The 16285-nt window shown below is 43.0% G+C and overlaps 2 protein-coding genes across 2 annotated transcripts in view; one reads left to right on the top strand and one right to left on the bottom strand.

The window, feature by feature from the left end:
- The window catches only part of REPS1 (RALBP1 associated Eps domain containing 1), a 499053-nt gene that overhangs the window by 198237 nt on the left and 284531 nt on the right, over positions 1-16285 (bottom strand). The window lies entirely within an intron of this gene.
- On the top strand, positions 5806-11280 carry SMIM28 (small integral membrane protein 28). Its single transcript, XM_061378109.1, has 2 exons — positions 5806-6705; positions 10548-11280. The coding sequence occupies exons 1-2, from the start codon at positions 6595-6597 to the stop codon at positions 10944-10946; spliced, it is 510 nt and encodes a 169-aa protein (XP_061234093.1). The 5' UTR covers positions 5806-6594; the 3' UTR covers positions 10947-11280.

Here is a 16285-nt window from a genome sequence, read left to right as displayed (position 1 = left end):
CTTGAGAAAACACAGGAACTGGTTTCTGGGTAAAATTACAGTGGTGGCACCACAAGAGCCAGTGCCCTGATAAAAACATCCTTTTAAAGACCCAGCTGCAGGGATGGTCGTCAGAGCAGAACTTACATCTCTCTTGCATACAGTACCTTTTCTTTTAAAAGGACGTTAAATAATTGAATATCTCAATGCAGGCTCTTGTGGCCCAAGCCCATGAGAACAAAGATCATTAGTCTGCAAAGCCAACCGTGAAAAAATGAAACAAAAGACAAAGAAAACAGAATCAAGTGAAGGTTTGCATCTAGCTCGCTAATAAGTTTTGACAAGTTTTCAACCAAGTCTCCTTTAGCATTGCAGGGGAACAGGAGGAATGATTACCACCGAGTGTCTGTCATGGGTGGCAGGGCAGGGAATAGGGTAAGCTGTGCTACCTATCTTAGACAAAAGCACACATCTGCAGTGACTACTAAAGAAAAACAGGTGCCAACCTATATCACTTTGAGTGCCTTTTAGAGCCTGAAAATCAAACCATGCCAAGCTGACTGGATAAGCCAGACAATCCCTTTCAAGGAAGCACCACCCTGCACACGGCAAAAACCAATGTTTGGAGCCAAAAGAAGTTTAAAGAACAAAAACTGGCAAGCAGCACCAAAACACAAATGCCTCTAACCAGTCAGGCCTAGTGCTGCTCTTACAATATGCCACTGTTACACGCATGCAGGCCCCATTGCCCCACAGCAGACACCCCACTGTCCCAAGTGCTCTTGTCCTTATGTGCTCTGGTTGACTCTGGAACATTTTTATAACAGTTAGGTTAGAAAATGTCTGCCTTCCTTGTTTAACTCATCCCTTTTCCCCCCTCTGCCTCCTGACAGTTTCCAGTCTATAGCTCCATAGTAAGAACTCTTCACCATTCCCCTCTCAGTTTTTAGTACTTAACCGAACTTCAGCACCTACTAAGGTAATGGCTCTTCATTTAGCCAACAGACATTACCCAAAACCACATATGCACAAAGCTAATCAGCACACAGCACATGCACCACGTTGTGTGATGTGATCAACACTGAGCATCATAAGCAAAAGCAACTAAAATGGAGTTTGAGAAGTTCCCAATGAAAGCAATGCAGTCATGCTCAGCAGAGAGTTCTGGGCACCTACTGCACCCAGAGGACACCTCAAGGAAGTGGACACCGGCCTGGGACTCCCTTCTCTTCCTACCTGACTGGTGGGGAGAAGTGTCTCCTTTCTCTGCCCCTTCAGGTAGCTTTGTGGTTGATGAATGCCATCAGCTCTGCTGATAAAGCTTTGTGCAGTTAAGGCTAGCTGACCTGCCCTTGCACAAACAAGGGTCATATCCTCGAATCTAGGCTTGACTGCCATGTTGCTGACAAGTTGAACATGTGCACTTGAGAAAATAAAGCTCTTGCCAAGCCTGCAGATTTGGGGCCTTTTTTATATGAAAGATTTTCTTCATGCATTTCATTTACACAGCAAACTTTACAGGTTGCAAGAGGCTGCGCATCTTCTCCCTAAGTTAGAAATCCTTAGATACGCAACAGGAAGTTCAGCTTCAGACCTTGAACTGTGACTCGCAACAGTACACAAAACGTGTTATTTCAAGCAAAGAGATGTTTCGGTCCACTTAAATTAAAACAGCACAAAATTGCCCAAAGCCTCTCGGCTGATGGTCTGTTAAATAATGCACACTTCAATTCAGTGAGTTTTATGTGGATTCAGAACTCCACGGACAAGAATAATTTTCTCACTTGTCCTGAAGGGACAAAGGCCAAATGTCTCCCTCGCCCTTTCTGTGACCACTGAGCACAACACTGAACAAACATCTCCCAGTTTACAGCCCCAGTTCTCCTATGGACACAGTCTACAGCTTCAGGGAAGCCACCTAAACAGTGATGAGCTGCGGTTAAAAAGAAGCTAGAGGCTAGTCAGTGAGAGCTGTGGGTAACCCTGAGCTCACCCTCCAATACTACAGCTTTCTCTTTATGGTTTCTCCTTCAGCTCTCAGAGAGACCACTCAAGGAACTGGAAGTTTAACTTTTTAACCCTCCTTTCACAGAGCCTGAAGGTTCCCCCATTGCTGTGTGTTTGTCCAGTTTGTCACACTGGTTATCCTCACATGTATACTGGCAACTGCAACCTACTACCAGCTTATGTACTGGTAGTAGGTTCATACAGATAATTTTCAGACTCTCTCATTATTATTGCCAATACATCTCAGGGCAGGAATGGATTTCAAAAGCTGTATTTCCTCATGCTTGCAAATGTTTCAAGTATTTTAACAATGCCAGATGGAGACTTGGAGATTCATTGTTAATGCCAGGAAAGTGAACAGAGCTTCTCTACATCGGTAATTAGAGATATTAACCTGTCAGAGAGCACATTAATGCCTACAGTTCTTCTGCTCTGGAGCTGCACCTGGCCTGAAAGCAATGACAAAGGACTAATAAGTATTTTTGATTTTTTCCAGTCTGATGAAGAACTGAGTGAGTTTTAGAGGGCAGAAGAGCTATTCTTTCTCAAACAGTGCTCTCTTGGCCACACTGGTTCTAAGCAACAACAGCAGAAAGACTAGTCCAGAATCAGTAGGTTTTTGGCACCAAATGACACTAAGCAAATCAAGCTACGAAGACAGCTTTTGTTTAAAATTTACTGTGTTAACAACAAGTACTAACAAAGAGACCATGGTATTTAAATACAGTCTCAAGGGACCTGATACAGGAATTCACAATATTCCAGCAGAAAATTACATATTTTTGAACAAAGAATTGCTAAATAGATTGAAACACTGTCATTAGAGGCAAAGCAAAAATCACATCATCACTGACTGCACTTTTCAAGCATGGTTACACTCACAAAACTTTAAGGGATATTCTGCTGGAGGCAATCCTGATCTGGCAGTGACTCGAGGTTTGGCACTGTCATACTCCAAAGGTTTTGCAGCAGATCAATGCCTCAGCAGTACCTGCTCCTGCTCCCCTGGCCACTGCTGCTCCTATGCCAAGGTACGTACCATCAGCATGCACACGTTTTGTAACCAGATCTCCTCTCTCCATTTCTACAGGCTGTGAGTATGCAGAGCTTGTCCACAAATGCTGCTCCCCAAAATGCTGGTTTGCAGCAGGGGCCATGCCAACTTGCGGCAACCCTTTGAAGTGACAGTGGTTTTAACTTGAAAGGGGGAAGAGATTGCTCTTCAGAAGGTGCTTTGATTTTGAAAAACAAACTTATTGAAGCTTAAAACAAAGCAAAGCCAGAATCTCGATATCATGAAAAATTTACCAAAGAAGAGCAAATCACTGAACTGCTCTATTACCCAAGTGAATAGGAATGGACAGGAGCCAGCACCACTCCAGCTGAAGGACACAGAACATTACAGGCAGCTGGTTACAGGCAGAAGTCAGCATCTCCCTCCGTTTCATCAGATGAACCTACACCTGACCACACACTACCATTTGCAGTGGTAACACCTCACCCACTGTAATTCCTAGTTTTGCACTGCTCAGGTCAGCCCTCGCACCCTCCCTCACAGCAGCGCACTCAAAGCAGGGAAGGTTCTCCATCACCTGTGGAAAGCAGCAAAAGAAACTGGGCAGAGAAAGCAGCAAGAAATGTGAAAGGCAACTAGGGCACTGTGGATATACTGCTCCCTACAAGCATTAGTGGCAATACAGCCTAGACTACAGGGCTAGCCTCGAACATCCCAGCAAATCAGATTATTTATGGCAGACAGTTTCAGGTTCATACTGAGGACAGTAGAATTGCCTATTTTCTGCAATAACTTCCTCAGAAAGTCTCTCCTTGCTCCCCTCCTATAACACTGGAGGTGATATTACCAACACTGCCTCAATTAAAACCATATTGTGGCCATTGTTTTACAAATCTTTACCAAAATTTAATCAACTTGGTGGTACCATTCCATGCCAGCTATTTCTCCATATCATTTGACAGGGCAACTGTTTCAAAGAACAAAACCAGTGGAAGGAGGGGGGAAAGTTTTGTCCATGTCAAGGTCTGAAGACCTCCAAAGGTCAACCTCCCTGGCTCTTCAAAGCTGCAAGCCTGACATCTGACCATGGGTCTTGGAATCAAGGATGTTTCTCCTCACCCCAGTTTCCATACTCCAGCATGCACAAGCTACGGGTGGTATTTATGAGCTCTTTGTGAGAAGGAGAAATAAGCATTATCTGTGTACCACAGGGCTGGTACAACTCTGCAACAGATATGCCAACACAAATGCAGTCTTAAGTGGTACTGTTCCAGTTCTGCACAAGAGCAGATCTTCTCTATAAAGGCAGTATGTCAAATGGATGTCCAACCACTGGCACCAGAAAGTCAGTATCCCCATTACCTTCACTAGTTTTCCTGCTGGGTCCACTAATTATATAAAAAGCTAGAGAGAGAATCACTATTTTATATTACAATTACCTGCATGACAAAGGCCACCACATTTCCCCAAATTCCCATTTGGCCTCAGCTCTACAAAATCAAATCATTGTTAAACATTTTCCAGAGGTCAAGAATTCAAAGCAGTACTTGGTAAATCAGGTCAGTGAGTCTTAAAAGCACACACCTTATTTTCTGGATGCAATTCATTTAACTAGAATCCAAGGATGCCAAAACAGTGTTTATACTGTAAGATGACATAATTTTTTTTACTTCTCCTCATTATTCATGACACAATCCCAAAGGAAATTTACAACAGGCTTTTAAAAGTAGCATTAATAATCTTAGGGGCTGTATTAAGACCCTAATTAAGATAGTGTATGAATATTTCTTCCTTACACGAGATGACAGATTTAAGCTACGTAGTCACAAGACTCCCTAAGGAATTTATTTTCTTAACACCAGTTTGGGAAGGATGGTCCTCATTCCTGCTTTCATACAGGGTGTTGGGGCATCAAGTCAGAAGTATTTCATTGTCTTGGTACAACCTGTTAAGCCATATTTAGGACCAGGTGTCTCAGGGGATGTTGTAATTCACAGCATAACTCCTCCAGTCTCTGCCTGCAGCCGTAAGCACTCGCCACCTCTGAAAGATGACAAGCGAGGCACTGAAGAAAGGACACAAAGGTTTTACTGAGGTGTCCTTTCTAGCTTCATGCAGGACCTCCCCAGCAGAAACAACAGCAGGGCCCAGTTTCTGATAAACAATGCAGCTGCTTGAGCACCAAGAGTGACCCGACGTTCGATGCTAGTTCTCCCTGTCCACAGCTTATCTGGCAACTCCAGTTACAAAATGGGATGGATTGATCAAACCATCCCCTCTCTTTCCCACCACCCAGATTCACCTGCAGGGTAGATCCCTCCTGCACGCTGCAGTAACAGGGGTCACAGCCAGACCTGGAAGAGGCTCTTCCAAACTCCCCTCATCAGAAACATCAAGCTCCTGCATATCGGACTGCCACTGTTGGAGCTGCAAAAGTTCTGCCTGGTGCCAATGAGCCTGCAATTCTCTGTGAGCCATGTGCCCAGGAGTTATGGAAAGGAAATCCAAGGAAGAAATAAGAAGTTACAATTCAGACCCCAGTTTTGTGTCATCAGTCCTGAACACAGCTTTTGCTTGAACAGGTTAGCCTTGAGAAACCACGCAAGATTCACCACAGTCAAATGGGACATTATCACTAGCCTCTCCCTCTGTTCACAGCAAGGCAGAAAAACACACCACCAACATTTCAGTAAGTGCTAAACCTTGATTCAACTTCCGACTTAAATACTGCTCCCTTCAGAGGGTACCAGACATTAATGAAGTTTTCTGATTAAACAGCACACAGGCTTCTCGCTGGAAACAACTGCCATTTAACCGCATGTATCCTAGAAAGCAGCAAGCAAGTCATGATTTAACTGCACTGACAACTTGTTACCACTGAAAGCAAACCTACACTCCCAGTGACCAAAGCTTTCCTGGCAGAGCTCACTCTCCGGATTTATCATTAACATCTACATCCTAACACTGCTAAATAATTCAGCACAGCATTTAGCCTTATGTCCTTGCCTCTCTGCGCATAAACCGCTCTCACTATTTACTGTATGCTCCAGCAACAGGGAGAAAAAACCTGTCTGGACCATGCTCCCTCTTCGCACTGTGTAACTGAGGGACAGCCTCTGCTGTCAACACAGCGGTGTGGGGTTTACTTATTTTATTTTGTTGGGAAAAGTGTTTATTAGATACCTAAATATAGAGTATTACTTATGTGCGCAGAGTCATGACCGCGTGGACTCAGATTCACATGCAAATTCCCCTTTTAATAATCCTAATGCAGGAACTCTCCAATCAGAGCGCTATCAGCCCCAGCTCTCGGATACCTGATGCCAGCTTTGCTGGTAATGTAGGCCACTGAAGCAAATCCAGAGAGATTGAGTTGGAAGTGGAAAGAGGCTCTATTTGCTTGGCTTCCCGATGATGGGGGGGGCGTCGGGGTATAACTTCTTATTTTCTTTTCCACTATAAATGGGATATCATTTAAGAAGGATCATTAGCTGAGAGCAGCCCAGCTCGATCAAGGCTGGGAGGCGGGGACACAGTTGCAAGCAGTGAAGCAAGGTGGAAGCACGAAGACAGGAGACCAGGTTAATGAAAGCATGAGGTGGCTCTTGGGCAGCAGCTGGACAAAATTTGGACATGCTGACAGGGGAAACTATGACTGGCTAAACAGTGAACCAGGTGGGCCACTTCTGGAAACAGAGCTTCAGGTCAGTACCCCCTGCTTGTCTCTGTGGCAGGTCCTTTGACTTTGCATGTGTGTGTACGTCTGTGTAATGTCTCAGTGTATAGCATAGAGTAAATACATGGGTATTGATACGTAGCAAAGCAGAACTGCCTAATTACATAGAATCAGAGCATTTACTTATTGCTGCTAAGCTGCTTTAAACATATTTGTGGGGAAAGAACAGTAGATGGAAAAATCTTGCTGGGGCAGCAGGTAAAGAAGTTTAATTATCTCTTTTAAGCATAATGCATTCTCCTATTCCTTCATTTCCTTTCTTTTAAATGCATGTTTATGCTTTGGATCTGGTCCCATGAAGCCTTTCTGCCGATGCTAAGTCAGTAGCAGTCAGCAATGAACTCTTGTTCACTAAGCTGTGCACTGATTACTTCTGTGAGAGAGGATCACATGCAGGCAAACAGGGGGAGGGAAGTAGCCCTCAGAGATAAAAACACAGTCTGCCTTTCTGCCTTTGACTGGGATAGAGTGAAAGGGTTTCTCTGATCAGAAATCATAATTTAAGGTGCACACACATCACTAGTAAATACCTGAGTCAAGTAGCATTAGCTAATGAACTGGCCACACTACTTAGCTGGGATATCAAGTGTCCTGTTGTAAAATAAAACAGGGTAGGAGTACGTGTGTGGGGGTTATAACAGAAGAAAAAAAAATAGTTTTTAAATGCTGCTACAATTTTAAAGAAGTGTACTTCACCAGTAACACTGCCAGCGTTAGAATACCAATAGCAAGGTCTTCACACCTTCGGACTGGTTTTGTCTGACAGTGAGAAACAAACAGCAGAGTTGCATTCTAACAAGTATTTAAGAATCTGTATAAATCTAGGCTCACTTTAAAATTGTATGTCATTAGTAATATATCCAAACCCCCAGCAAAATGTTTTCCTATTTGCCAGATTTATTGGGTTTTGCTTTTGACAAGCAATAATGAAGCAGCTTTAAGAAGCAAGCACCTATTCACAGACCACAGCCTAATGTCTTCAAAGCAGACTTTGCTCCAAATCCACTAAAAACATTTCAGAAGTATTCGTTTCCTGATTCAGCTTCAAAAGACGTTAGTATAAATATGGGCTATATTAATAAAAATAAGTGTAATAAAGTTCTAAGTAGCCTATCAAATCATTAACATAATAAATCTTAGCACCAATCAAACAATCACTTCAATGGGAATGTCAGCAAAATAAACTTTAATTTTATTACCCTTACACAAAAGCTCTCTTTAAACTAATGTTTGGCCTTATTAGGTCATTCCCTTCCCATCCAGGTAGGAGGCTCCTTTTGTCTAGACAGAGTGTTCAATTTTAAACCCATTCCATTACTCATCATGGAAATACCACACAACTCGGCTGCACTCTGCATTCCATTCCTTTACCAACAGGCACAAGTAAAGAAGCTCATCTAAACTGATACGGTTCATGTAATCTGTAAGACTGCAATTGTACATGTTCAACATGTTATAAAAACATAGGCAGACAGACTACTAATGAAAGGCTTTACTACTCCTAGTCTGTGCTCAGTTTGGGAAAACTGACCCCCTGCTTCAGTCCCTACAAAGGTATAAATGAAAGAAAGTGAATAAATATGTGTTTGCAATGGCCAAACCATCCTACTAAAATCAGTTCTGGGGAGAAAAAAAGAGGACTTTTTAGAACCATAATCCCTTTTACCCTCATGCCTTTGTCTGCCTTTTTCTTTATAAAAGGTCCCTGTACTTCTGTGTCTCCAACTTATTCCATGCTGGGAGCTGTAGCCTTATTTTCATCAATTATAAACCTGACAATAAGGCCTGTGATGACACAGGCAGAGCACACCGACCAGTATAGCAGCAACATCAAAACTAAACCAGCCAAGAGAACACCACCAAATAATTCCCTTAGTCACTTCATATGCTCGCTTTGAAAACTTCTAGATGTTAAACAGCAGAGGATTTTACTTTCTTTAGCTGATTCTAAGTATTTACTATAACAGTATTGGTAACATAACAGCATCCATGAGCCTCAACATATGTAGTGCTCAAACACAATAGTGAATGCATTTTCCTGTAAAGTGCCTTATGCACCTCAAAAGACATGCTAAAAAAGTGCTAACAAACTTTAAAAAACAAAAATCCCCTAATTTTTAAAAGAAGGATTTAACATCTGCATTAGAATAATAGCTGAACAGTTTCTTCCAACTCTGCTGTTTCCTTCAGCTCATTTAATGTTCAGGTAAGACAACAGCTTGTACTGCCAGAAACTCTTTAATAAGAAATGATCAGTAAATCTGAAATAGTTCTTTAGTGTGCATTTTTGTGGTAAAAGACAGCTGGGGAAAACAGCTTAATAGCTAACCCATGAAAGTTTCAATGTACTTTAAACTTGCCTTAATGGGTTTGGCTTTAGACCCAAAATACCTCAGGAAAAAAAAAAGAAATAAAACAAAAAAGGCAGACATCTTCACTGCACTATTTGTTAGAAGTCAAAACCTATTTACTGTATTTTTCTTAGGCATGACCACATACTAAAAATTTCATGATATGACAACAAAGCAAGGAGGTAACAAATGGCTGATAGATAATCAGTTGAACACAGGTTAAAATGTGATTTTGTAGCTAAGGAATGACCATGATTCTTGGAAGAATAAGCAGTAAAAGTTTTCATAGATCAAGAAGGGGACATTGGAGTTCCCCACCCTTTTCACAGAGCCATTACTACCAACAGCCCATTTGCATCCCTGCTTCCAAATGCTTTGAGGAAAGAATCACTCGAGTTCTCCTTACTTGCAAAGCTGCCTTTGTTCAAAATAAAGGAAATCTGATCCATTCACCTGTTCAGTCTCACCATAAAAACGTGAAAAAGCCATCTGATTACAGTCTTTAAGTACTTAAAGGGAATGAGTTGATAATACACAGGATTTCAGGGTTTGGGTTTTTCCTACTCTCTTGACTAGTCTCTAAATGAGATCGTTATTATAAACTAGAGCTAGATAGAGTCAGACTGGAAATTATCTATATTGAATTTTTAAAGTGAAGCTAATACAACAATAGAGCACAAATGCTATTTTTATTCCTGTTAACACTACAGCACAATTCAAAAGCTGTGGGAGAGACATTTTGGGACTACATTTTGCAGGACACAAAGCTGTCACAGCACTCATACAACCAGAAGTTATTTTTCTACAGTTTTAAAACTATTCTGGCATAGCTGGCAGAACAAGCTCAAGAAAGAGCCCAAGTCCAGGCTGTTCTGACAAACTGTGTTTTACCTGGAGCTGGCCTCCAAAGTTAGAATAGCCCAAACAATAGGTATTGTATGGGCTTCTGATGAAAGGAGTAGCTGTTGTAATATTTGTTCTTTAAAGTAAACAGTACAGTTTTCTAAATGCAAACAAACACTAGGAGGTGGATCACTAGCCCTATTCCTTTGCAATTGGCTGTTCTCCCTAGCTTTAAAAGCTTGACCAACCTCCCACAAAAAGGACAGCTCCTGGTATAAGCCAGGAGTAATAAAACTTCATACCAAAACATATACAAATCCAGGTTGTTGGGCTTTTCCCCACTGGAGACAGGGTTTCCTAGAAACCCACCATTCTTCACAACTTCTTCATTTATTTTGTCATAGCTGTCATTTGTTTTAGTGGGCCAGTACATAGAATCCAGCAATCTATAAATCTGCAAAACATATTGCTTGTATATCCCTGAGGCTGTCAGAAAGTAATTTAGAAAAGCAACTGCTACATCATAGCAGGGGAGATGGAGAATATATCTTTTATTTTCTCTATGATTAAGAGGTCTCCAGGAATCCCACACACTACCTATTTGCTTTGATTACAGAGCAGTCAACAGACAAGCTCAACCAAAGATGACATAGAACCATTTCTGTGCATCATATTGCCTGCCACCATGATGCTCTTCCTGGCATTCCTGCTGCTCTTCCTGTACCACCGTTGCCAGCGCCAAACTCCACAGGGCCAGATCTTCAGCATCGACCTCCCCGAGGCCCTGCCTGAGCATGATGTGTCCAATTTCCTTTCCGTGCTGCCCTGGAACACTGAACAGAGCTTCCACTACTCCACTCTGCTCCCTGATGCCACATTCCTCACTGTGTGCTTGCCTCCATCCTACGAGGAGGCCACCATGAAGACTTCCATGGACGAGGCTCACACTGAGCTCTCTGCAGAACCAGTGCCTCCTTACGAAGAGAGCGCGTTGCAGTCCAACAGTGCCAAATAAACTTCCTACGGAAGCACATTAGCTAAAGCGTGCAGACCCTCAAGGCACAAACATGGAACTGCTATAAGGCCTTTAAAATGTTCAAGAAGATTCCAAGTAAGGCGCCAAACCAGTGAACTAACGAAAGAAGAAACTTGGAGTAACAGGGAACGAGCCTCTTCACCTCATTCTACTATGCTTTTCTACTTTCCATTTGTTGCAAGCATGTACACACAGCGTAGCACCAAATCAGTCCCAGACTGGTAACATGGGTATTCTAGCTCAAAAAGGGTGTCACGCAAGAATTAAACTTAAGGACAAGTGGAAATCTGTGCCTCTGCAATCCCTCAGCTACAAGGAACATGGATTATGCTATAGATTCACCCCAGAAAAGGGGTTTTAGCATATACCTGTTCCAGTTCGGCTTTTTCTTTTTCATGTGTTTATTTTCAATTGAATTTCTGGCAATTCTGACTATTTCCAATTCATCCTATCTGTATGTGTCAACATCACATCATTCCACAGTGCTCTGGAATGATCACAACAGATCTCAGGAAAGCAGATATATATGTAACCTCCACAAAATTTCCAGCAATTGTCCCCAAAGGTTCAAACGTGTGCTGTGGATAAAGGCTGTCTTATCACAGCTGAACAACAAGGAGAGCTAGAGAAGACCTGATCATTCTGGGTGAGGAAGACTCTAGAGCACACAAGAGTACACTCACGCTGATTGCTCTGAGCTACTTGCCTGGGTCTGCAAGGTCCTGATATTCCAGGCTACTGCCTTGACTTCTTTTCCAATTTCCAAGTCTACAACAATAAACCCCGTGACTATTTGGTGCAGCATGAGAAGGAGTTGGGGGAAAATAAAAGCAAATGCACACACACAAAAATCTGGTCTGTATTTCAAACCAGCATTATACCCCCTTCCCCTTCATCACTAGGGCAAAGTAAATCTCATTCAAGTGCATTGGTGGCAGTGGTTCAGTTTCAGGAGGGCTTGCACATGCATACTTTTAGACAATGGTGTATGTTATTTTTAATTCTTTCTTACAGGATAACATTTTTGCTGTGTTGATAAATGCTCTTGTTACAGAAGGTGGTTACTACAGAACCTGACAGCCTTAAAAGCTATGACAGCTTCTTCCTTGCAGGTGTTAGCTATTCCATGATACCACATTTGTCTGTGACCTGCCAATATAACAACTACTACATACTGCTGTGGGGCAGTCTTGGTGTAATCCCTAAACCCAGCGGCTGTGAGTGACACACTGTGATTCCAGCAACTGTCATGAGGTGTCAGTATGAGCCAGTCCTCTTTTGTGAAGGTACCACATCCCTTTAAAAACAAAACAAAATCCAATCAAAACCGAACCAAAAACCAAACAAAACCCCCAAGATAATGGGAGAAGAATTCATCACTGTACAGCAGAAGAAAACCAGACAACTTTCGAGCTGCAAGTAGTTCGATTTCATATTACTGCCAACAATGGCACAAATCACATCACCACAGTAACCAAGAGCAGTGTAGGTCAAACCTGATGATTCCACTCACAGAGTTCACTTAAATTAAGAGCAAAAAGATCTGCTTTATGTAATTCAGAAATGGATTATTTTCCTGAACTACACTTCTGAGACCATTACCTTTTCTAACATTCCCTTTTTGTCTCCAAACTGTAAGAGCAAGTGTTTTGGACAAATCCAAATTTACTCACCCTTCTTCTTTCCCAACCATGCCTGGGACGAGTTCCTGTTATTCAGGAGGGAATTTAAAAGTACTGTGATTTTACTGTCTCCTTGCCTTTTTTTTTTTTTACCATCTTAATATTCAGTACATGGAGTTTCTGCCACCTACAAGGAAAGCTACAAAAATACAAGAGACCCAAACAACATATGCTACCTAATCATCAAGGTACAAAGGTTTCAGGTTCAAAGGTAACTCACTTTTGCCTTTGGTGTCTGTATATTCCACTAATTTCAGCAGAATCGTACAGATATGCTTGAAAATTCTGCCTTTGTCATATCAATTTGAATGTATTTTGCCTTTAAAAGATCTGCTTTGTTCTGGAATGAGTTACACTGTTGTCAGCACAATTTCTTTTTTACCCTTAATGAGAGTAGCACCTGAAACCCAACCCTGGGCTCATCGTTCTAAACTGCTCTCCAGTTACCTTAGTTACAATTCAGATAACTTTTGACCAATATTTCTTGTGACCAAGGCCGATATACTTCTATAACTAGTCAAGAACTGCTATTGTCTCCGCAAGTATAGAGAATGACTCTTTCTCACATAGTGTTTCTCAGCTAACTCTCAAATCCTGCCATGTTTTTATTACAAAAGTAGCAAGTTAACATATTGGTACCACCATTTTAGTGTGAGGTGTCCCTGCCCATGGCAGGGGTGTTGGAACTAGATGGTCTTAAGGTCCTTTCCAACCCTAACTATTCTATGATTCTATGATCTAGACCTGTGTGCCAGGGGTTGTGGTAGACTGTAAATCAGGCACAAGTAGATTTTGTAGATTTTACTTTTTCTTCCTAAATTTATGACCCAATATGAACTAGAGCACAAGGAAAGAACTGCTGTTTGATATTGCATTTTATGCTTTGCAGGTCATCCTGTAACTTAGCTTATTTTTCTAATCTATTATTCTTTACCTAGCTTATGCAGCCCTTATTTTAAATATAACATCTAATAGGGATTTTGGAGATAAGAGACAAGGTATGCTGTTAAGTATGAAGTATGTCTGAATACCATATCCAAGAGCTCCACACACACAGCTCACTCTCTTTAGCCAACATCACCGAAGTAATGCAAATATTCTTCACTATGAGTTCCAACACTGGCACAGGCTGCCCAGAGAAGCTGTGGCTGCCCCATCCCTGGCAGTGTTCAAGGCCAGGTTGGACAGGGCTTTAAACAACTTGGTCGAATGGAAGGTGTCCCTGCCTGTGGCAGGGGGTTGGAACTGGATGATCTTGAAGGCCCTTCCCGAACCAAACCATTCTGTGATTCTCTGATTTTGGCAGCTACCTGGACCCTGTCCAAGCACCCCCGCCGCAGCCAGGTAACCACACCATTGTCAGAGGCATTTATGATTCTGGTTTGTCCAGTTTTATCTATCAACAGATTTTCTGTGTTACCTGGGACCGAGTATTTACACCAAATGCATTAGTTTCCAATAAATACAACTTTCCAGCTTTGTTACAAGACTGTTTCCAGAATGGCTTGTGTTTAGGGTGATCAGACTGATTTTTGAAAAGCTGAAAACACATTTTCACATTACAATGACAGCCTGCCTCCCAGGAAAGGAGAGCATGGAAAGGCATTCTCTCTGGCATCATGTTTAACACTACATACAGAGATTAAATTCCACTTTGTCGCAGACTCATCGTGTTTGGGGACATTGGACAACAGCACACCCGTGAGCTGCTCTGAAGGAGAGGCTGGATTTCGCTGCTGGCTAACCTTAGGGAATTACAGCAACTCCCTTTCCCCCATTATTTTGACCCTAGGGCCGTACGAGCCCTTTTCAAAGCTGTACGCCTTCACTGAGTAATTTTTACCAATTACTGTAATAGTACCCAACTACGTGTACCACTACAACTGGTATTTTCCCAGTTAACGCCGTTTTGCACCGCAAATTTTGGCAAAGTGCACCTGCTCTCTGCATCCTTACACCACCCCTTACCAGCCAGCCCTGCGCCGAGCAGCACCGCCCACCCCGAGTTTAAACACGCGGGAGGTTTATTTGAGAGCCGCAGTGCACCGGGGGAGGGCGAGAAGAGACGCGCCTGATGGGGCCAGCATGGCGAGGAGGGTGCCGAGCGGATCCGACGGGATCCCTGGCTCCGGGCGGGCGGAAGGAGGGACCCGGCTGCACCACCGCCCAGCCCCGCCCCGCCGGCTGGCTCCGCCCTTTCTCACCAAGCAGCCAATGGCAGCCAGCCCGGCTGGAGCCAGCCCATAAAAGGCGGGGGGAAGGCAGAAGGCAGGGAAGGTGTAATTAAGATGGCTAAGGGGTTTGTTATGTACACGTGTTTATCACCCCAGTTAAGCTTCTCAGGCCTCTTTGTCAGCTCCGGTTGTCTCACTCCAGGTTGGCGGCAGTTGCAGAGAAAGCCCCTTTCCTCTCGTGCGCGTCCTGAGCAGCAAAACAGCTGCCGGTGGTAAATAATGACTGGCACCTCAGACAGTATGCGGTCAGCTGCCTCTAACAGTACAAGGGCTTTTGTCCACCTTTAAACATGGCTGCTAATTAAGACAGGCAGGAGATGTTTTCCTATGTCCTTCGAGTTCCTGGAAACGAGAACAAACTGCCAGAGTCACCCAGGAACAACAGGGGTGTCCCGCAGGTCCAAGCAGCAGCTCCATCCAGAAACCTCATGGTTCAATAGCACCATATTGAACATAGTCTGGTAAATCAGTCCAGCTGTAAATACTTAATACCAGATACTTTGCTTAGTAGGCTCACGCTAAAATTTTGTCCGAGTTTTCCTCACTAAACTCTCCACACAGCCCTCCAAGCTCGGTACAGCATTAGCTCCCATGTCCCCAACCCACACCCCTTCCTTAGGGGTGTCCATGGCCATCAGGTACCCTAACAATGTGATGGCATGAGGAGGTACAGGGCCTTACAGGCAGCAAAAAGCAAATGGTGTGTATGTAGGAGAAGCAGGAATGCTTTTGCCAACATCAAAGGGAGAGCTCGGACACACGACAGTTTCCTAGATGTCACCAAGCCCCTGCTGGATCCGGAAAGCTTGCTGTGCAGCCACAAGGGTCAGTCAGCAGTGGTTTTCATTACCTGAATTCACTAAACACAAAAGTGCAGCAGTCCTGAAGCAGATTCACACATCTGGCTGTAGAGAGGGCAGGGATTTTGTCTTGCAGAGGGTCTGGTAATTAACAAAGAAAATGCCTACTGCTGTCCAGTTTTAATCCAGAGCCTCCATACGTCTCACAGGCAAGGCACCCTTAATCTATCTGTTGAATCAAGAGCACAGCATCTTAATGGGTTAGGAGTAGTCCTTTCAGCAGTCAGTTTAAGGACAAGAACGGAGAGGGCTTTAAAGCCACACCTTGATCACCAGAAAAAGCATTTAACACAGCTCCTCCAAAATCTGCTTTCCAGTTTCTTCCTCTTGAAGGTCTATGTATGCGTACTCTGGTTTCACTGCTTGCACTACTTGGGAAGCTGTAACTTCAGATTAAATGCAATTTATACTGAAGATCAAACATCAAGAGAACAATTCCTATACTACTTAAAGCAACTTGAACATTTGACCTACATTGAAATTTCTTGAATACAACCATACTGAGAGGATTTCCATGGCTGTTTCCCATATGTACAAGGTCT

This window comes from Neopsephotus bourkii, unplaced genomic scaffold, assembly GCF_033783945.1.
Source record: "Neopsephotus bourkii isolate Nb327-2 ecotype Australia unplaced genomic scaffold, CSIRO-AGI_Nbou_v1 NB_1765, whole genome shotgun sequence".
NCBI classification, from domain to species: domain Eukaryota; kingdom Metazoa; phylum Chordata; class Aves; order Psittaciformes; family Psittacidae; genus Neopsephotus; species Neopsephotus bourkii.
This window is presented reverse-complemented; position numbering and strand designations above follow the sequence as displayed.